At 34.7% G+C, this 21,273-nt stretch overlaps 4 protein-coding genes across 7 annotated transcripts; all 4 read right to left on the reverse strand.

Annotated features, from left to right (window-relative positions):
• Positions 1-1,021: 1,021 nt before the first annotated feature.
• On the reverse strand, positions 1,022-4,512 carry LOC101218240 (3-dehydroquinate synthase, chloroplastic). The gene is made up of 8 exons (XM_004146103.3): positions 4,004-4,512; positions 3,709-3,859; positions 3,375-3,542; positions 3,062-3,288; positions 2,196-2,319; positions 1,721-1,783; positions 1,491-1,634; positions 1,022-1,414 (listed from the first exon to the last, which is right to left on the reverse strand). The coding sequence occupies exons 1-8, from the start codon at positions 4,351-4,353 to the stop codon at positions 1,283-1,285; spliced, it is 1,359 nt and encodes a 452-aa protein (XP_004146151.1). The 5' UTR covers positions 4,354-4,512; the 3' UTR covers positions 1,022-1,282.
• Positions 4,513-6,252: 1,740 nt separating this feature from the next.
• Positions 6,253-8,354, reverse strand: LOC101211109 (salicylate carboxymethyltransferase). Its single transcript, XM_004146156.3, has 3 exons — positions 7,589-8,354; positions 7,237-7,515; positions 6,253-7,092 (listed from the first exon to the last, which is right to left on the reverse strand). The coding sequence occupies exons 1-3, from the start codon at positions 8,081-8,083 to the stop codon at positions 6,745-6,747; spliced, it is 1,122 nt and encodes a 373-aa protein (XP_004146204.2). The 5' UTR covers positions 8,084-8,354; the 3' UTR covers positions 6,253-6,744.
• Positions 8,355-10,723: 2,369 nt separating this feature from the next.
• On the reverse strand, positions 10,724-13,365 carry LOC101218002 (proteasome subunit alpha type-7). The gene is made up of 3 exons (XM_004146102.3): positions 12,984-13,365; positions 12,370-12,784; positions 10,724-11,249 (listed from the first exon to the last, which is right to left on the reverse strand). Exons 1-3 carry the CDS (start codon positions 13,154-13,156, stop codon positions 11,082-11,084), a joined length of 756 nt encoding a protein of 251 aa, XP_004146150.1. The 5' UTR covers positions 13,157-13,365; the 3' UTR covers positions 10,724-11,081.
• Positions 13,366-13,792: 427 nt separating this feature from the next.
• LOC101217761 (histidine kinase 1) lies at positions 13,793-20,770 on the reverse strand. 4 transcript variants are annotated; one of them, XM_011651981.2, is made up of 14 exons: positions 20,477-20,770; positions 19,514-19,713; positions 18,936-19,178; positions 18,055-18,852; positions 17,718-17,965; positions 17,333-17,492; positions 17,103-17,229; positions 16,942-17,031; positions 16,643-16,837; positions 16,455-16,524; positions 16,231-16,273; positions 15,949-16,089; positions 14,671-15,753; positions 13,793-14,463 (listed from the first exon to the last, which is right to left on the reverse strand). In XM_011651981.2, exons 2-14 carry the CDS (start codon positions 19,697-19,699, stop codon positions 14,248-14,250), a joined length of 3,600 nt encoding a protein of 1,199 aa, XP_011650283.1. In that variant the 5' UTR covers positions 19,700-19,713; positions 20,477-20,770; the 3' UTR covers positions 13,793-14,247. The 4 variants fall into 4 exon arrangements, with proteins under 4 accessions (XP_011650283.1, XP_031738971.1, XP_031738972.1 ...); XM_031883111.1 differs by lacking the exon at positions 20,477-20,770 and adding an exon at positions 19,796-20,250; XM_031883112.1 differs by lacking the exon at positions 19,514-19,713 and having other exon boundaries at positions 20,477-20,768.
• Positions 20,771-21,273: the final 503 nt, after the last annotated feature.

Below are 21,273 nucleotides of genomic sequence, written 5' to 3' on the forward strand. Positions count from 1 at the left end.
TAATCCAAACCGTCTCTCTATTAGGAAAAGAAGTGGATTTCAAATTCTAAAGGAAAAATGGAGACTCCTTAAACTACCATATAAATTAGAGCATGATAGCATAAGCTTTAACTTCTCCCTAAAAACTACTAGCCTTGACCTTTGTGCGTGAAAGTCGGGTGAGTTCGTTTGGCCAAACTTTACTATTAACAAAGTTTAATAAGGTATTGAAGTTTCAATATGTATAATATGTAAAATTGAAATTACATCTAATATATCTAAAATTTTGAATAGTTACCGAATTGAAATTAAATTTCATTAGTATATATCTTTGATTGAAGTGGACGTTGGAGAATGGATTTTGTAGCATTTGTGTTTGCTGTCCTGCTAGGTTGTGAAGCCTAATGTTATGATTGTTCTTTTAAATATTGGAAAGACAGCTAAATTAATAATTAACTAAGAAATTTTGATTTTCTTTCCTTTTAAAACATTATATTTGTATTTATATTACTTATTTTTTTAAAAATAAACAATATAAACTGTATTTCTTACATTTTTCTATAATCGGTATAAGTTATAATGATTTGAACATGTCGTGTATTTAATTAGAAAAAAACTCCAACAGTTTGGAGTATATGGTTTTGTTTTTATTAACTATCGGTTTCATCTCGAAAATATTAATCCTTATATAACGTTGGGTTTATAAACTTTACTTTACAACTATTTAGTCATTACTTTATTGAACTATTATATTTTAGTTATCAAACTTTGGCACGTAACAGTTTGGTTAGATAGTAACTATGCAAAATCTGGCTGAAATCAAAATTAATGCAAATGTACTTTAAACACACATGCCTTTAGTATTTTTATAACATATGCAAGGCAGGTTGCTAATGCTACAACTTTCAGCTGGTTTATTAGTTTTAATTGAACTTTGAAGAAGAAAAAAGTTATTAATCCAAATTCCCAACAATATTATCAAATCCCATTTGAATGATTCCAATATTGGGTGATGTAATTGCCAAATTCCCACAGAATAATCTAAACAAAACAAGAGATCAAAGATGGAACTTTATTTATCTCAGTAGTTTCATTCAAAACACCCTAGAATGGTGGATCTTGTGTTAAACATCATAGGCATTACCAGATTTGAAATCACTCATCGCTTGGATTTTCTAATAAATATAATGAAGACTAAAGCTAAGGGGGAAGAGGAAGGAAGAGCCAGGAAAATATCATAAACGACCATATGGTACAGAACTTACACACAGCTTGGAATGATCTCTTTTAGATCTTAAAAAATTCAAGATTTGCAAAATGAACGAAGCGTCTCGTCCAATGCCTTCCTGTCGTAATCTCCTGTGAAAACACAGTTTCCTAGAGGACCTTTCAAGAGAATTAGCCTTAGAAGCCCATCAGCAACCTTCTTGTCGACCTGATATGGGTATCGAGCTTAGAATACTGGAGAGACAATAACATAAGAGTACAAAGAAGCATCCTAAATCACCTACCGCCATTATAGATTTGAACATTTCCACCGTCATGCTTTCAGGAGGTGCAATAGGCAACTTAGCCTGTTTTAGAATGGCGAGAACTCTGCTTACAATTGTATCATCGATCCATCCAAGACGGTATGACATGTCAACTGCCATCACCTGAAAATTGGCAAAGAAACCCCACACTTAGAGAAATGGTATATATGAAGTAGAATGCATACTGTTTGAACTTAATGATGCAGTACCGTGCCAACTGCAACAGCTTCTCCATGGAGCCACTGACCGTACCCGAACCCAGTTTCTATTGCCTATAGAACATTGCACAGAGTGAGAAGCTATTAAGAAAGAAAGAGTACTCCATGATGAACATGATAGATGATTTGTGAACAGAAAAAAAGAAAATATTTTTCGAGCAAGCACGCCATACAAGAGGATTGCAATGATTGGAGACTGCAGAAGGAGCTGCCCAAGGTATGCTTTGGCTCAAAGAGGATTGATAATTGAAATTATAAAAAATGTGAGAAGCTAAACAAAGAGGATTGAAATGAGAAACAGATCCTACAAGTGTCTAAGGTAAGAAGGGCATTGAAAAAGATATGATGATTAAAATTGGCATGTTCAACAATATAATCTTCATTTCCTCACATTCAAATCATATAACTAAGTGCTTTTCCAAAAAAAAAAGAAAATCATATAACTAAGTGAAAGAACCCATCTTACGTGTCCGAATGTGTGGCCTAAGTTCAGAGTTGCCCTTAGTCCACTTTCCTTTTCATCCAATGATACAACCTCAGCCTTGTTCTCACACGAACGTTTTATCGCATAAGCTAAAGCAGCTGGATCCCTACAACAACAAACAGATGAAAAAATCTAGTCAAACATCCATGAAAAAGATAGATAGCAAAGCTACAAGGTAATCCGTGCTAGAACCTCCCCTCTTCTCTCGAGTGTACTGACTCAAGTCCTAATCCGATTAAAAATTGGCTACCTTCCTCATCCCCCACTCCCTTCACTTATAACCAAATGCCGTATAGGCTTCCATCACTAATTACTAATATAACAACAAACAAGATGAACAAAATGGCAATCGAATTAGCAAAAATGCCTTTCATACAAGAAAAAACAAGCTCTATCCTATGAAAACAACACGGCATGTGAAAGGATTCTAGAGAGTGTAAATGACATTCATAATTGTAGATATCAAACTAAACACTGCATTTTCAGATATTTCAAGAGAACATTAATAAATTCAACTTTTGTTCAAAAATAGATTTGATTGACTAAATTTACCCCAATGTAACAAATTAAAATTTGGAGTTTAGTGCTGATATGACGCGGTTTAAAAACACGAGGCTTTCTAAGTACAAATTACTACTATGCTATCTCCTCCATTTCATTTTAGTAGTCCATATGTTGGTGCCTCATGATTCATACCAATACGAGTTACATAAACAACTAAAATTTTTGCCTCTAGTATTGCAATTTCATTAAAACACAAATATAGCAGTCAATTTATCTTCATTATAAATGATTTAGTAAGAATTCAAGCATATTGGACATAAATCGATAACATTTTACCCACACACCTTGCCATTAACGAAGGCATATTTTTCTCCTGCCATTCGAAAAACTCGGCATCCCTAATAAGACCATACTTAATAACCTCCGCAAACCCAGAAGCCAGTTCTCTATCAGGTAGGGTGTTTAATGTATCTGTATCTACAACAACACATTGAGGTTGATAAAATGCGCCAATCAAGTTCTTCCCCAAACGGTGATTTATACCGGTCTTTCCTCCAACTGAAGAGTCCACCTAGAACACACCGATGGAAGAGCAAGAAATGTTAAACAAAAGCTCATCAAGTTTTTAAAGAACTAAACTTCAGAAAAGCTCCATACTTGTGCCATAACTGTCGTGGGAATCTGAATGAAGTTAACCCCTCTAAGGAAAGAAGCTGCAGCATAACCACACATATCACCAATGACACCACCTCCAAGGGCCACAAATGTACATCGCCGATCAAGCCGTGACTCGATAGCCTTGTCAAAGACTTTCATGAGTGTGTCCTACTAATTCAAGATTGTGGTTAGTTTCAATTCTAGGGGGCACGTGGCAGAGCCAAGAAATATATATGGAGGGACAAATTTTTACATTCCAACTTCTTATACATACAATCTTTCAGTTTTAACAAGGAAATTTAGATGCAGAAGAGTAGTAATGTAAACTACTCACCATATCCTTGTACTTCTCACCATCTGGTAAAACCACACTTTCAACTGAAACATTTGGATTCCCAATAGTTAAAGCTTCAGTAACTTTATCTAAATACAATGGTGCAACAGTTTCATTGGTGACTATAAGAACTCTCTTCCCATGAACATGCCTGTAAATTTAGAAAAAACCCAGCACAAATAAGGAGAAAAACACGATTTTCGAAGAAAAGTTAATGGCCCATCAAACAATTCATTTCCACTAATTAACTTCGAGCTCTTACGAAACAAGCACAAATTCACTTCAATTAGCATACCTCTGAAGAATCTCAGGCTGATCGAGAAGACCTGATCCAATATAAATCGGATAGCTCCGGTCACCCAAATCCACTTCCACAATCGTGGGAGCAGAGGAATCCGTTTTAATCGCCGACTGATCCATAATCTGAGCAGAACTCGCAAAAACCTTCCCTCTCGTCGACCTCGAACTCAACCCAGAAAACCCATTTCGATTGAACTCAACCCCAGTTGATGAACACCGGAGATGGGCCGAACTGCGACTGGAGATCGGGAAAAAGCAGCCGACGGAGGCGGGTTTGAAGAGTGGGGATTTGACGAGAAGGTCGGAGGCGGGAGAGAGAGAGAGAGAATTGGGGAGAGTGGCCATGAATGGGATTGTTTGGGAGAGAATTAAGGCGGCGGAAATGGGTCAGAGACGGAGAAATGGGAGGAGTTGGTGGAGAAATGAGGCATTTGTGAGGAAGAAGAAGGGGAAGAACGAAGAGGGGATGTGCGTTGTTGGCTTCAGTGGTGGCGGGCGGGTTAGGTGGGGGCGGGTTGGTGAGGAAGTTACCAATATATCGCGATAATTTGATGATTGTGAGATGAGATATATTGAGAATTTAACCCAAACCAAAAATTTGTTTTTAGGTTAAATTAAATATATGGAAATGAAATAGTCTCTAATCTTTTCAATCATTTTCAATTTCAAATTTAGGTCACATTTAACCCATAGGTAATAAATCAAATGTAATACAATAAAAGCAAATTCATTTCATTTTACTTTCTGACATGCTGCCTTGTAAAACTCACCTCTATATATAGCCCTCCTTCTCTCATTTGGTATGATCCCAAAATACTTTTTCTTACAATTTTCTCTAAAAAGATTTCGTTCTATTTTTCTTTTCGAGCAAAGTCATTGAACAAGTGTTGGTTTCTTTTATTAGTTTTTCTGAAAGAACAAAAAAAGCGGTGTACAAAGGATCAAAGAATATGGAGAAGGCGAAGATTAGAGGTTGAGAGCCGGGCAGCAAAGTAGGTTTTCAAGGTTAGACCTAAAGCGAGAACTAATAAGCAGAGTAGGCTTTCAGGGAAGGTGGAAATCAGTGGAATCACAAATAAGTAAATAAAGACAATTAGCTCCTTTCGCGGATAGCTTCCCTAAATCCAGTCTCTCATAGACAAAAGACTTTCTTAGGCGCGTCCTCCTTTCCCCGATTGGTCGAGCAATCCAGGGGACTAGGAGGCTGTGGTAGGAGCTCTTCTTCTTTAATAAGTTCTTTTTGAAAAATTGTATTCTTAAATCAGTCTTTTTATCATGGAGATGACGTGACAATACCAAATTGTTTGTCTACCGAGTAGAGTCGCATATCACCCAAAATATCTTAAAGTCGCGATTTCGTCTACATCTAAACAAGTTTCTCTTTACAGTTAGGCATTCAATCTAGAAGTTCACTTGTCTTGACGTTTTGTCTAAGCGTCTACGAGTGGCAGACCAAGTTCCAAGCGTCATCTGATCTAGGCATTCAAACTTCCAAATCTCTATTGTTGCTTTTAGTACCTGCCTCCCTGCATTCACTAGTACCAGTTCTAGCATGTAGTCATAATGTATATGTGACCCATTTTCAAGTTTGTAAACAAACCCTACATAAATTTGGCGAGAATCTAACTAAAATCGAAGATATCGTTTATTATGTTAAATAAATTGAATGACCAATAATGATTCTTAATTTTTTTAATATTTCATCGACCAAAAACTTAATGCATTAGAAGTGATTTTGAAATAGTTAAAATAAATTTGATTTTGGTTCTCATTTTATGGGAGAATTTTTAGAATGGGTCGTTAGAGAAAAAAATAAATAAAAGAGAAAGAACCAACATAACATGCAATGCAATGGCCCCCCTAACATTTTAATAATTTCAACTTTGAAGTGCTCTTTCTATTGGCCTTTTGCTTTTATTGATTTTGATCCTTTCCAACAATTTATTTGCCACCCATGTTTTTGGCTTTACTATCAATCTTATTTGGCACATGTTATATTTCGAGGGTTTTTTCAAATAATATCACTAAGTACTTAAATATTAAAATATATATAGAAGACTCAATCGTTGGATTTTACGTGACTTCATATATAAAACGATCTCTTCGATGATGAGCTTTCTCTAATGTTCAACTAGACCATAGTTATCCCTTACACATATATCTATTTTTAATCTAGTTGATTACAAGAAGCAATTGACAAGTAGTGAAAAAGACAATCTATTAATTGTCTATCAAATTCTCTTGTTGGCAATAAGACCGACAAGTATACACTTTTTTTATTTAATTTAAAACGAATACAAAAAATCAAATACACTATCTTGCATTCAATAACTTACTTTTTTTTTCCTTTCTAACCATAAGTAGGGTCGGAGAATTGAATTGAGAGATGTTTTAGATGCAAGAAAACAAACAATCACAACTTGACATCCTCTGACCAAAGGATAAGATTTCTGATATCAGACAAATAACAAGAAATTAACTGATTGGGAGAATTGAAAAAAAACCAAGAAACTGTGTAGACCCATAAGATATACAGAGGTCAAGATATGAGCCGCACTATTCCAATCTCAATGAATAATAAACGTGATACTGAGGTTGATAGTACATCTTTTATACTAATCAAACTATAATACTCATAGCTCATATCATAACCGAAAACACATTACAATGTCAATACAATGTGGTGACATTGATGAATAATTATACACACATATATTTTGTGTGTGATGAACATAATTAATTTCTAAGCAAAGAAACAACCAAACTAACATGCTCCACTTCTTTAGTATCAGCTTCCATGATTTGTGTAAATCTCTTAAACAATGGGTCAATAATATGATCTCCAAAGTGGGCTCTAATCATAGATTCATTGACAGCTTGAATGGCCTTTGCCATTTGTTGAGTTGTTTTTGATCTTTCATAACTTTCACCTTCTTTATTCACACCATCCCATGCCAAAGCAATTATCTCCAAATTCTCTATTTTGAATGAACCTTCCTTCTCTATCTCTCTTCTCACATCCTCCACATATGGTTCATAGTATGGAGTGTTGTAGTTGTCTAACTCTTCCTCCTCAATTAGTCCCTATTTAACATACAATGGTTCTTAGGTTACTTTCAAGTCTACTTCATTTTAGTCCTTCAAAACATCTCTATCTTAGTAATGTATATGAACTTGAAGAGTTGAAATGAGTATTGTTATTAGTACTGTGATGTATAGGGATAGTACCTGATGGAGTAGATGTTGAAAAGCAAGACCCAAATAATCCCAAAGAAGGCAAGATTCATCGGGGCAAGGATCTGGTTGTCTTCTTCCTCTAAAAGTTAAAACCATTCTCCCTCCATTCACAACTTCTTTTGATCTTGACTTCAAGAAACAATTGAAATCCTTCTTGAATTGACCATAATAAGCTTCTATCACTTCACTTGGACTTGTTTTTGATATGAATATCTTCCCTTTGTTCCTTATTCTTCCATTTCCTTTCTCACTCTTTAGCTCTGGTGGTACCTGTTTTCAACTTCTTAATCTTCATTCATTCATTCACATACAAAGCAGAGTAGTATTTGATTGAGAAACAAACCTGAGAAAGCCAATGAAGACTTGAAGAAGAATGCACAAAATGAAGACTCTTACAAGGAAACAATCTTCCGTAGAAAGATCCGGGGACTCCAGCAATAAAACACTCACCTAATCCCAACATTCCGCCTTTCTTCTCTCTCAAATTTTCACAAAATTTCGACAATCCTCTAAAAACAGAGTTGAAATCATTCTCCGCCAAATCGTTCAAAAACACCATCAACTCCGGCGTATCTCCCCGCCACCGCCGGTGAATCACGTTCACGATTTCCGAGATCGCGAACAGCGCGTTCGGTCCTGAAGAACAGCCGAGATCAGCAACGGCGATTGAGGTTGGCAAATCTCCGGCACATAAGGCGGCGACGGCGCGGCGGAGTATAGGGCGGGACCCGGATTGGTATTTGCTCTGTGAGATAGAGTTCTTGGCGTAGCTTTGATCACCGATTCCATGATTCATTCTCGGAATTTTGGGCGTTGCTAAATTCTTGATTTCTTCCATTGGTTTTGAATCTTCTTTTTTCTTCTTGGAAGTGTTTAGTGATCATCGAGATTCTCTCTAATTTATACTTAGATTCGTTTTAATTTTATAAACTATGGTTTATGAATATATAAATTATTTGTCATTGTCTAAGTTTCTATTTCTCTAACTAAATTAATTTACGTGACAAAATTGGTTGTTCCATTTGGCTATGCCATGTTGACTAATACCACCATTTTTAAATCAACAAGTTTATGTATGATGAATTTATTACAAAAATTGTTAAGATCTTAATTTTGTTTCGAAAATGATAACACTCTTAACATATTAGTATTAGTGCAAAATAAATAATAAAACTAATAGTTTAGAAATAGAATAAAAGTTTATAAATTTGAATGTCAATTTTAAAATAGAGTTTTTTTTTTCCGAAAATAGAAAAATGTAACAAACTATTTTTTCTAAATATTTTATGAAATTGTTCTATTTTTTTACCATTTTTCTTTTATTAAATTTTTTAAAAAATAACAAAATAAATTAAAATATACTTTCCATGAGATAATTCCAAGGAAGGAAATGACAAAAATAAGCTTTTAAGTCAATGAAGATTTAGAAATAAATTAAAAAGCTTAAGTCATTGATTATTACTTAGAAGAAGAGAGATCTCATTCATATGTTTGTTATTAATTTTATAGAAATGTCGATATAAATATAGTTAAAATGTCGTTATTAATTAAAGAAAAATAATGATAAAAAATAATAAATTTGACAAAATATATATAATAACATATAACAAAATTTTGAAATTTATCAATAATAGAAATCGATAAACTTTTATCATTATCTATCAATATCTATTATTGATATAATCTTAAAATTTTACTATATGCTTCCGTATATATTTTGTCAAATTTATTATCTTTACAAATTCTATCTATAACGGGATTTTATCTATACTTATGTGGACATTTTTATAAAATTAATAACTTATTAACATTTGAATGAGATCTCTCTTCTTCCAAGTAATAATCAATGACTTAAGCCCCCTTAATTTATTTTTAAATTTTCATTGACTTAAAAGCTTATTTTTGCCATTTTGTTCCTTGGAATTATCTCATGAAAAGATGCTTTGACTTCAAATAAAAATATTTTTTGTTCATGACGTTGTACCTTATTTCTCAATAAATTATAGTCTCCATTATTGGAAGAAAAATATAAAAATTATACTTTCAAATAATTTTAGTATTAATGTATACTAGTTTTGAAATTATTTCTAATTTTTAAATGAATATTACGTCTGCTATGCAATAAAAATTAAAATGATAAAATAATCATAAAAATTTATTAATAGAATGATAAAAATTTTAGATTCAAGTTTTTAAAAGTACTAAATATGAAAATTACTCTTGGAAAAATTAGCTTAATTTTTTAAAAATAAAAAATCGAATAATTACGAAATGAAGTAAGTTTGAAATCATAATTTCATAATAAGTTAAATTATATTAATACTTCAACTTTATTATTAAAAAATATATATAAAAAAAAAGTTAAATACAAAACTATTAGGAAGTCAATACTAATTATTTGTGTATTGTGATGAACCTAAATTGTTGAATATATATTAATTTTGAAAAGTATAGAATATCTAAAATATTGATTTTATTTACTATTGTCCAACACATTATTTATTTTGTATGAAAATTATATTGTTTTGATAGGGCGGCAGAGGCAACCCAACCTTGAGGTAAAATTTATAATAATACCCCAAATTTAAAAAGTGAATATAATATTTAGGATACTATATATAAACTAAATTAGAAAAACATATCATTATTTTGGCCCCTATTTATTTAATTTCACTCCAAATCTTAATAAATTAGATTCTTTTTGTCCAAAATCGAGAGAGATATAATACGCTAATTTTAAAGGTGTAAATCCTAATAATTTCCAACACGAATTTTCACTAAATTGTTAATGAAATAATGTAAAAGATTAATATTTCTCTTGTTGTAATAGGTGGTGATAGTATGGTCGTTGGAGTGACGACGACAACAACACCTAAAAAACAAGTTATAATAAATTAAGTAATGGTTTTCAAATCTAACTAAAGTTAAAGAATTTAAACCTAAGTCCAATATATAAGTTAAAATTTAGGCAATGAACAAGATTTTAAGATCTTGCAAATCTTAAAATGAAGATTTCAAAGCTATTATGTTTTGAAATTTAATAATATTTTCAAGACCACACATTTCTTAAAGTTTATATTTAACTTTTTAAGAAAATAAAAGTTGAAATTTAGATGAACTGTTCGGAATAAATAAAAAATCATTTTCTAAAATTCGAAGAAGTTATTTTATTTTTATTATTTTGCAAAATTAAATTAAGGAAATCGAATCGTGGATAATAGAAGTATTATGTGGGTAAGCTATACTCGTTCTGGTGGAGCTTCTTGGTGCTTTGACCCTCGATGAAGCTATTCTTAAAAGCTTTTCAAGTATTCATCCATTCTCTTCGGATCAGACCGGATTAGTTCATTGACTTGATATTCAAACTTTTTCTATCTAAGGCTTCAGAGCTTCCTTTTTTATTTGATTTGGATAGAAGAGAATCTCACGAGGGTGGATTCCTCATTATTTACTGCAATTAGCCACTCCTATAAATTAATTGAAAGAAAACATACGCAAACTTTACTGATCATGGCAACCCTTTGTCAAATTGGCCTTGTTTTATGCTTGAATTCATTCTGGAATTTCCATGGGATCTTCAAGGAAGATTAGATCAAATAAAACTCAAACTCTTACAAGTCTCGGTTCCTAAAAACATAAGTTAATTTATAGCATATCACAGTATCGGTAAGACTCAATTTGATGTACCTTGACACTGCAATGCTTCAATGGTGAGTGAGATCCTTAAAGCAGGAACAATAACTCCATGATAGCATTTCTTGGTTCGACGTTTAAGCGCATTGCAAAAACATAAACTTGATGACAAATTCAGGGACTACAAAAGATCAGATAAATGATCATGTTTCCTTTGGCGGGGCTGGGGCCTTCTTTGCAGCCTCTGCTGCTGCTTTTTCTGCTTCGATCTCGGCAACAATTGCATCTATTTCAGCCTCCTCTAATTGTTTCAAACCATGTTCCTTTGTCATCACAGCAACCTCTATGTTCTTTCCTCCACTCTCAACAACCTAAAATTGAGTCGAGTCAAGTCAATGGTAGTAAGTCATTCAGTACCACACAAGAACATTAAAGAAATACATTCAGCTCACACATTTGGTATATTTATGGCAATAAATCAGATAGATAATGTTAACTTTGGACATTGAATCAACAACCAATATTCATAACAGTCTTTAGCTCGATTACTCATGGTCAGCAAAGTTAGCCTCATAGCATCAAGAACAAGTCATGTTTAAACAAAATTTGGCATCTAGTTGTTTGGATTTGGAATGTGTTTTTTGTTGAAAAACAACTTTTCCAATTCTCCAAAGTTTTAGACTCTCTAAAGTGTGAACAAAGATCCAAAGGAACTTTTGAGGAAAGGATCAGGTATACAACCAAGGGAACCATTAAATGTGCAATAGCTTCTTATAAACATATTGCGATTTCGACTGCTTAAAGACCAACAAATTGGTCCTCAGGATAAGGAATAAGAATAAACAATTACACCAAAGGAAATGGCCAAATCCTTGACTGCTTAAGACAGACCGAAGTACAGAGGGCTACTACAAAAACAAAAAATCAGCGTAACCAACAGAGGGAGGACCTACAAAAAACATGTTAGCCATATGCCCACCATTAAGAATTAGTCACAATACAGCCACAACTTATACTCTATCTTATACATTAACTGCAAACTAATTAATTTGTGAAGATTTCAAATCCTGCTAATTGTCAAAGTCTCATATAACCGATAGATGATTCAAAACCCACCACCAAACCATACAATAAAGTAGTTTCATGTAAACGAACTACTGAATTCAATCAAGGAATACAAAACGTATATTGTAGACACTACACCTCCCTCAAGTTTATTTATCTTGTAATCTACTTTCTACCAATATTTTGAAAAACCAACCCAAACTTTTATTCATTAAACGACCATACTAAGAAAATTGAAAAAAGCATAAATTTAAAAAACAGAAAACTTAAAAATGGAATTGTTATCAAACGGTGCCTAAACTCTGAAAAATTCATTCTGCAGTAGAGTAAATCTACTTGAAATATGATGAAGCAAAGACAAGCGGAAGAGGAAAATTCTACTAACAAAGTGCAAGCAAATAACAGAGAAATGCCATAACAACTTGCCTCAAGCAATGCACGGATAGCAAGCTTCACAGTTTCTTGCCCAGAAGTCTCTTTATAGTTCTTCTCAAGAAATTCTCTAATAGAATTTGAATTTCTACCGGTTGCATTTGCTTTCCAAGATGAAAAAGTCCCAGAAGGATCTGTCTGATACAATGATGGAGTACCAGTGTAAGGATCAAAGCCAATAATCAAAGTGGAAAGCCCGAATGGCCTCACTCCACCACTCTGTGTGTACTTCTGCTGAAGCCCAGCAATGTACCGCGTTATGTACTCAACAGTGACTGGATCCTCAACTGTAAGCCTATGGCTTTGACATTCAACACGAGCCCTGTTTATCAGAACTCGTGCATCTGCTTTGAGTCCAGCACAAGCAAGTGCAATATGATCATCAAGATTCACAATTTTCCGAACCGATCTGTAAAACAGTGAACAAAAAATGAAACAAACAGAACCACCGCCATTGCAGTAACCCTAAAATTCCAACCTAGAATTAGGTCAAGTTTTAAATCAAGCTCAATTCGAGAATCGGAGTGTAACCCAGTAAGTCTGATTCAACGAAGCTTGAAATAGGATGAAATAATGGTAAAAGAAAAAGGGAAATCGAGAGAGGGGACCTGGAATCTTGGAGCTTGGGGGTGGATTTTTTCTCAACGCCGAGGACGATGGTGTCGGAACCGCGAACACCGACGGCGGCGTTGCCCTTACGGACGGCCTCAAGAGCGTATTCAACTTGGAAGAGATGACCATCGGGTGAGAAAACGGTAATGGCTCTATCGTATCTGGCCATTATGGTGGTGAAGAAACAAGAAAGATTGGAACTTTGATTGAAGAAGGAGTTGGGTTAAGCTCTGAGTTGCTTTCTTGGGTTTATTTGCATTTGGAAGAACACTCACTTTCTCTTTTTCTTTCTTAACAAGAAATCTTTTCTCTCTTTATTTATTCTTTATTGTTTATTATTAATTATTTTCTTTTCATCTTTAACCAGAAAATTTTAATTCCAACCTGTGTATTCGATGTATCGGAACATCTAAATCTATGGTACAACAATTTTAATTGATAATATATAAAGTTGAGTTATGTTCGTTTTAGTTTTTAATTCTAAATTATTTTTTGGTTTTAGAATAAAAAAAAATTATTGAATGAGACTATCGCAACTTGTTATTAGAAGACCTTGTATATTTTTAAACATAAAAGTATATTCAAGACTTACTATACATAAAATTGAAGATTTTGGAGTCTTTTATATGCTTCTTGAACTGAAAAGTTCGAGACTAAAAAACGAAGAGTAAATTTGGATTATTCTCTGATTTTCCAGTGAACGTAGCTTAACTAACATGCAATATGCGTTAGCAACCGAGAAGTCCAAATAAAAATGGAATAAAATTAGAAGAGAAGATATAAGTAGTGTGTGAGCACATTAGAATGATTATGAAAAGGAGAGCTTAGTTCCCCTCTTACTTACTCTTAACTTACTTGTACATAGAATGTTTCTTTACATATATGACTTTGTTATCTCACTACTAATTACAAAAAAAGTGGGAAAGCTTAACCAGCCTTTCATCTGCCACCACTACTACAAAATATACAAAGTCTAATGGACAGAAAGAACCTATCTAGTTCCGGCAGCAACTTTACACTCCTCATTATTGCTAACCATCTCTATCTGGTGCTGCCATCAAACATAGAATTTGCATCATTTTGTGCAAATTCCTTCTCCAAATTGGCACGCTCTTGGTCACTAAACCGATCTATAAGTAAAATACACACAACGTTTGAACCCTGAAGGGCTTTCTCTCTACTCCTGTTATTCAGTTAGAAAGTGACTTCGATTTGATTTGCAAAACTGAAAAATATTAGCACGAAAATCGGCAAGGTTTATTAGACTCTTCTCTGAGTGAGAGAGAGTATGGTTGATACCATCAGTTTATAGTCAATTGGCTTTGTTAGGTATGCATCCATTCCTACTTCCAAGCATTTGGCTTCATCTGACGACATTGCATGGGCTGTCAATGCTACGATCGGAATGTGAAGGCTTGTTCCCACTTCTAGCTTTCTAATTGCTTTTGTTGCTTCATAGCCATCCATCTTTGGCATCTGTTTAATAAATGAAAATAGTTCTATAAGCTTCATAAATATATATAATTTAGATCATAAGAAACTTAATGTCCACAACAACGCGATTTGAAGGTCACCTGAGATCAATTTGGGTTCATTATCTATTGTTCAAAGCAACTATATAAAGTACAAACACAATACATCTCAAATTTTGTTCATGGAGGCTAACTGTAATTTGGTACTTACTTGGCAATCCATTAAAATCAAGTCATATCTTGTGGGGAATTCCCTTCTTTGCTCTTCGGCACTGAGCATGGCAGTCAGAGCTTCAACAGCCTGCAATCCGTCTCCGAAAGCAATGACCTTGGCTCCCATCCTTTCGAGCATTATGGTTGTTACTCTTTGGAGAACTGGTGTATCTTCTGCAAGCAAAATGCGTAGCCCTTCAAGAGACTTCTTACCTTGGACGTTATTAGAATGTGATTCTCCTTGGCTTTTAGGATAGTTGGATCCTAAGTTCTGTTCGTTGGATTCAGAACTTTGACATTGAGACATTGATGAGTTTTGTCTCACGTCATACTGATCGCTGGTCTTCACATTACCCTCGATCGAATGTACATGAGTTAACTCGACTAAACTATTCTTAATGGGCAGAAATGATGACTGACATGGTTTCATTGTCGTTTCTTCTTGGCCATCTCTGACTTGAATTGCACACTGAGAGTTAGAATTCCCAAGTTCAAATACATCAGAATCATCGGAGCTGGCAGTTTCAAACTGAGTGGAATCAATTTCAAGACATTCATGATAATCCCCTTCTTTCGATACATTTCTTAAAGCATTTTTCCTCTGCAACTCAAGATTTCTGTCTTTCATAACAGCTTCTAAAATATGAATCATCTTCGATCTGTACAGTGGCTTATTGTTCATTATAATGTGCCCTTTTCCCCTGAGCTCCATCTTTATGGCATTGGACGTATCGTGGTTTAACATCCAGGCAAATTTTGCTTTCCCAGAGTACTTGTCAAGGAAGTAAAGTTGGTCCTTCCAAATATCTGTGCTCAAGTCCAGTATCCCGATGTCGGCAACAATGATGAATACTTGGCTTTTCATATCCTTAATTCTCATTAACTCAGCTCGTAAAGTTTCACCTAGTGAATCCTGTGGACTAAATCCCTTTTTATTTTCGTTACTTCTGGGTTGAAAGAGTTCTTGAAGGATTAGTGTTAGTTCGTTCCACTCTGAAGCCTCTAAAGTGAACAGTCCAACTTTACGAAGCCACTGTGATGTGATTAATCGACTCATGCTGCCACGGAGTGCAAGCAGTACCTGCATTTGCATGCAAGAACATCAATATTAACAAGCTCATGATTCCTGTTTTAAGAAATGAGCCATGCCTGAAAACAAACTCAAGGAAAATAAGAGAAAACAATATTTCCTGTTTTGGCTTGATGTCTTTTCTTGAAAAGCCAATGTTGTTCATTGTTATTTATCACTCAATTGAGATTAGATTTCTTCACTCACCACCGCATTATGTTTTGCAAAATCAAATTGACAGTGATGATCTGTGGAGTCTACAGGCGTGCTGAGAACCAAATAAAATCTCATTAGAGTTCCTGGGCCGTTTTTCTTTACAACCTTGATTTCTCCACCCATCTTGTTAACCTGTTATTAGCCCCAGAAGATTAGATAGATGCCTATGGGAAAGCTCTAAGCATACATAGTTTTTATTTTTATGGCAGCTCTAAGCATGTATATTTCCTTGCTGATGAGCAAAAAGCAAAAATTTTGATAGGTCAAACTCACCAGGGTACGTACGATGCATAGTCCAAGACCTGTGCCACCATGCCTGAAAAACGCATCGTTTTCAGGATTTCGAATCATAGTAAATGTAAACTCTACTTTTTTGTTATGGTTAGTGGTGCAGTAAATATTTCTGTACTAGACATTGAATGATAAAATATTTGACAGCATATTTAAAAGTTAAAATTTCAATTCAGTCATTATATTTGACTGTTTTGTTTACTCACGTTCGGGTTGTGGAAGGATCTGCTTGCTCAAAGCTTTCAAAAACAGACTCCCATTTGCTTGAATCGATACCTGTACACAGAGGGGAGAAAACAGATTTTCTTAACATCTAGAAAGCAAAGGAAATCATTTTCTTTCTATACATATATTTTTTTCTTATCAAGTTTTTTCTGATTGTCTTATGACATACCACATCCAGTGTCATCAAGTTCAAACCACAAGGTCATTTTGTTATCTTTCTTGAAGGCATTCTTTGCGTGCTCTCCATGTTGTTTCATCTTTGTCCGATTAGGAAACCGTGACTTCTTCTGATCTATACAAAACTTTCCCATTTCTTTAAGAGTATTTGACGTCTCACACCACCCTCGAAGAATGATATGACCAGCTGCAAGACATTTGAAACACTTGATCACGCATACTCTTCTTGATAACAGAGTAATTTTTTCAATTGTTTGATAAGCAACACTAGTGATAAAAAAGATCACTTACTAGTTGTGAATTTGATAGAATTGCTAATCAAATTTGTGAATATTTGAACAACTCGACCGGAGTCTCCTCGAACGAATTTCGGCATGTCGTCTAAAAGAATAGTATTTTATTTTAGCACTGCACAAATTGTAACCGAATCAAGTAGTGATGAGAAATCATACCAGAGAGATCCAATACAGTTTCCACATTATGGTTAATGCACTGCACAGAGAACATATCAACAAGTCCTTCGAGTTCCCGTCCCAGGTCGAACTCTGCATCTTCCAAAACCAGCTTTCCAGATTCAACCTATGTGATTATTTGAATAATAATAATTAGGATATGATCTATCACCATAACGGCAAAATCTTCAAGACAGATTGGTATAAGCAATGAAGCATGTTGGTTTTACCTTGCTTAGATCTAGAATGTTGTTAAGAAGTCGGAGTAGAGCTGTTGAGCATTTTCTAATCTGAGTAACTGTGGCAAATTGTTCATTATTGAGACAGTCATCACACATTAGAATGTCCAGCAGTCCAATTACAGCAGCCATTGGTGTTCTCAGCTCATGACTGCAATATCATGAGGGGAAGGTTTTGTCAGTAAACTACAACTTGAGATATAACATATTTTGGATCAAATTTAAGCTATTGAGTATTGTCAGTACAATATCTCTGCCAATAGCCCTTTTTTAGTTTTTCCTTGAACCTTGACAAAAAATGATCAAATGCACACGCCTCCTCATGCAAGGCATAAAGGTCAATAAGATGTTTGCCCATCATTTTAAATCAACTAACCTCATATTCGCTAGAAATTGACTCTTGTAATTACTAGATGCCTCCGCCCTTCTTCTAGCATCAAGATGGCTAATTAGTTCTGCCCTTAGTTTCATTTCCTTAGATACTCCTTTCGTCAGAATCAAAATGCATAGACATCCAATAACTAAGATGCACAAGGATGCAGAAATCAGTATGACCAATGTTTTGTAAGCTCTCTCATCTACCTTTCCCATTATGTATTGTCTAGGAATGATAACAACCCCCACCTACAGAAATCAAAACACAGTTCAGTGTCTTGTAATGTTTGCAACTACTTGATGAAAAAGAGAGTCCATGGATAGATGAAGATACTTACAATAGGAAGCCTCTTTAGATTAAGAAAAAACGAGTCAATGTAATATTGCCGATCACCAAGCTTGACATTCTCCTCATGGACTTCATGACCAGGAGGAAAATTGTTTCCATAGGTTTTCTGTAACCACTCAGCTCCTAATCGAATTACGTCGTCCTGGGAATCAACAGCCATGGTAAGCTTTGGACCCCTTGATGTATTTCTTAACAGGGGAGCATTGGCCGAAGTAGCAAGTAAGTAGCCCTCCTGAGAGGTTAGATAAATATGTCCACTGTGGAACTCAACAAGCTCCTTCATAAGTTGGCCTACACTATAAAGTGCAGTTGTAACGCCCACCACTGCAACTATACTTTCATTTGAAGCATCAGAAACAGGCAGAGCTGCAGAAAGCAACGGTGTATCCATGTACTTGCTCACAGTAACATGCCATGAGGCAACACCATCTGCCACCTGTGAAATGCCAGCAATATTAATCAAGTCCTCTGGTGGGATTTGCCTCGCTTTCCCGATCTTTTCACCACTAATAGGATCAAGTGGTTCCCGGAACCATTTTGCAGAAACATTGCCGTGTATGGATGGCTCTGACCACCCTTCACCTGACGAAAGTCTATTGATATCATGTGATTCAGTGGCACTGATAGAATAGTTTGCAAGATCTGAGTAAATATAAAAAGTATTGTTGCTTCTATGATCTCGATGGAATGCCTGTACAAAGCCATTCTTGTAATTGATGGTTATGGCATTAAGAGCTTTCCGACTTGCAAACATTGCCCAAGTAACGTCCCTCATTGATTCATACAGCTATATAAAAGAACAGACAATTGAAACATGAATCCAGAGCCGTAAGTATGAAAGGTGAATCAGACAAATGATAAGAAAATCACCTCAACTTGCTCTGCTTGATTCACGGGCTTGCTGTACTTCTTCATCACATATTCCGAGAGCTTAACCTGAGCTGTGGTTATTTCAGATGTGGAATTCAAAACACTCCACATCCGTAAGATCGGGCGCTGCAGCAGTTCATGACGAAGGCCATATGCTAAACTGTCCAGAGACTGTGCTGTGTAGCTCTTTGTGAAATGCCATGTGAGTATTGTTAGCAGCCCAATCAAAATAGCTAGCATCACCTGTATTTTAATGTAATAAATCATCAAAGCCAGTATTAGTGCACTGTCAAGACTTATAATCATGCAGAAGGGCACTGATGATACGTACAACTAGAAGCAAAAAGTTATGATCGAGAATAGATATACTTTATAGGTCAGAGGTAACAATCAGAAAGAAAGATATCGAAGTATAGAAATGAAGGTTGAAGTCTTCATTGGGTCTAACACAAAAGTGAAAAGTGTATAAATGGAAAAGAACTGCCGTATAATAACACTGGTCAAATATTTTCAGAAATGGGTGGTATTAATTTTGAACTTGAATGAGTTTCAGCTCATTTCCTGATATGAGGACTAACCATTATGGCAAGGCGAGCAACAAAGACACTGTAGTAAGAAGAGAGGCAATGAGAGCTTGCATATTGAAACTCTTGTTGTTCAACATCCCTATGAAAAATTCTTCTGCTATGAGGGGCGGTGCTTCTCCTCAGAGAAGTTGCAAGACCTGAAATTCTACAAAACACCTTCCTCAAGGGAGTAGACATTGGAGAAGTGAGAGCTGAAGAAGAAGAAGAAGAAGAAGAAGTTTCAGATGGGGTATCCTCTTCTGCCATTAATACTAAAGCTATAAAAAGATGTACATTTTTTTTGCAGAAAGGGCCTGGTTTTGGTGTAAATCTGAGTGTATGTGTCAAGAAGAGAATGTGTGCAATTGGGTGGAGGTTTTTAAATATACTGCTCCCTTTGTCACTTCCCACTTTTTCAAGGCAAGAGGCATATCTGCTAGAAAACTCTTTTCCCCTTTTTTTTCAAAGTGGCAAAGGAGGTGGTGGGTTTTATTCCTCATCCCACAGTTTCCACTGCCACTTATCTCTTCTCTATCCAATTACTATATTTCAAAATCACACAAACCCATTAACTTCTAGATCCCAAAAGCCTTAGCAAAACTGCAATTAATGGCCTTAAAATGAAGAAGATAGTGCAGAAAATTCCATTTCAAATAAAGAATTGAAGAAAAAAGAAATATTAAAGTATAGATTTGAAATGATTCTCTACAACCCAAAAAGGACATTCTCTCTTTCAAACCCTAAAAAACTATTGGGATTTCTAAGATTCTGGAATATCAAACAAAATACGTGTCTGATCATCAATCTACTCTTTAAACCCACAAAAAAAAAAAAAAAAAAAAAAAAAAAAAAAACCATAAAAGAAGGGTTCAAATTTGCTTGATTTAGCCATACAACTTTTGACTTTAAAAGCAAAAAACGATAAGAATCGCCATTGAATCGTTATGAAGTAAAGAAAAACTAATAACTTTTTACCTAATTGATGATCGAGATTTCTTCACATTTTCCTACCCTTTTTGCAATGCGCTCTAATGATTTCGATTCTGTCGGCAAGGTTGCAGATTTTTGTCTGCGGCAATTCGTTTGTGAAGATTGAATATGAAAATTTATCAACTAAACTAAAGACACAGAGCAAGAAGAAGAAGAAAAATCTTTAAAGCTTTGAGGAAGAACAAGAAGTAAGAACTAGTAGAAGGAATAAGCAAATCTTTTATTGTTTTTTTTGTTTCCCATTTGAAAAGTTGGAAGATTTGATGAACATGGTTTGTTTTGTTTCCTCTTTTGTCAATTTTGCATGAAATTCCCCACATGCATGAGGGACCTATCTTGCAAGCTACCAACTTCACTACAATACCAACAAGTTTCAACCGTATGATAGTGTGAAAAATCTTCTTCATTTCTTTTCATTCATTGTTCCATTGAAGTTTATGAATAATGTGGTGAAATGATTTCAAATGAAGCAATACATCAACAGATTATATGTTTAAATGGGAAGGGGAATGAGGCAAAAGTATTATAGAACAAAAATATTAATATGAGGTCTAAATTGATTCGAGTTAGATATCTATGTAAGGTTTATGATGTATAAAATAAAACCATAAAAAAGACGGTATTGAGAAGCCAACTTTTTTGTAGATTGAGAACGACAATAGTCGTGTGTGACCTAATTCTTTTATATTTGTTATTTGATAGTGGAATATGTGTTCTTGCATATAAGTAAACAAATTAGGGTAAATACCAATCTTTTATGCCTTTGGTATTAGGACTAACGT

Source organism: Cucumis sativus, chromosome 3 (genome assembly GCF_000004075.3).
Source record: "Cucumis sativus cultivar 9930 chromosome 3, Cucumber_9930_V3, whole genome shotgun sequence".
NCBI lineage: Eukaryota > Viridiplantae > Streptophyta > Magnoliopsida > Cucurbitales > Cucurbitaceae > Cucumis > Cucumis sativus.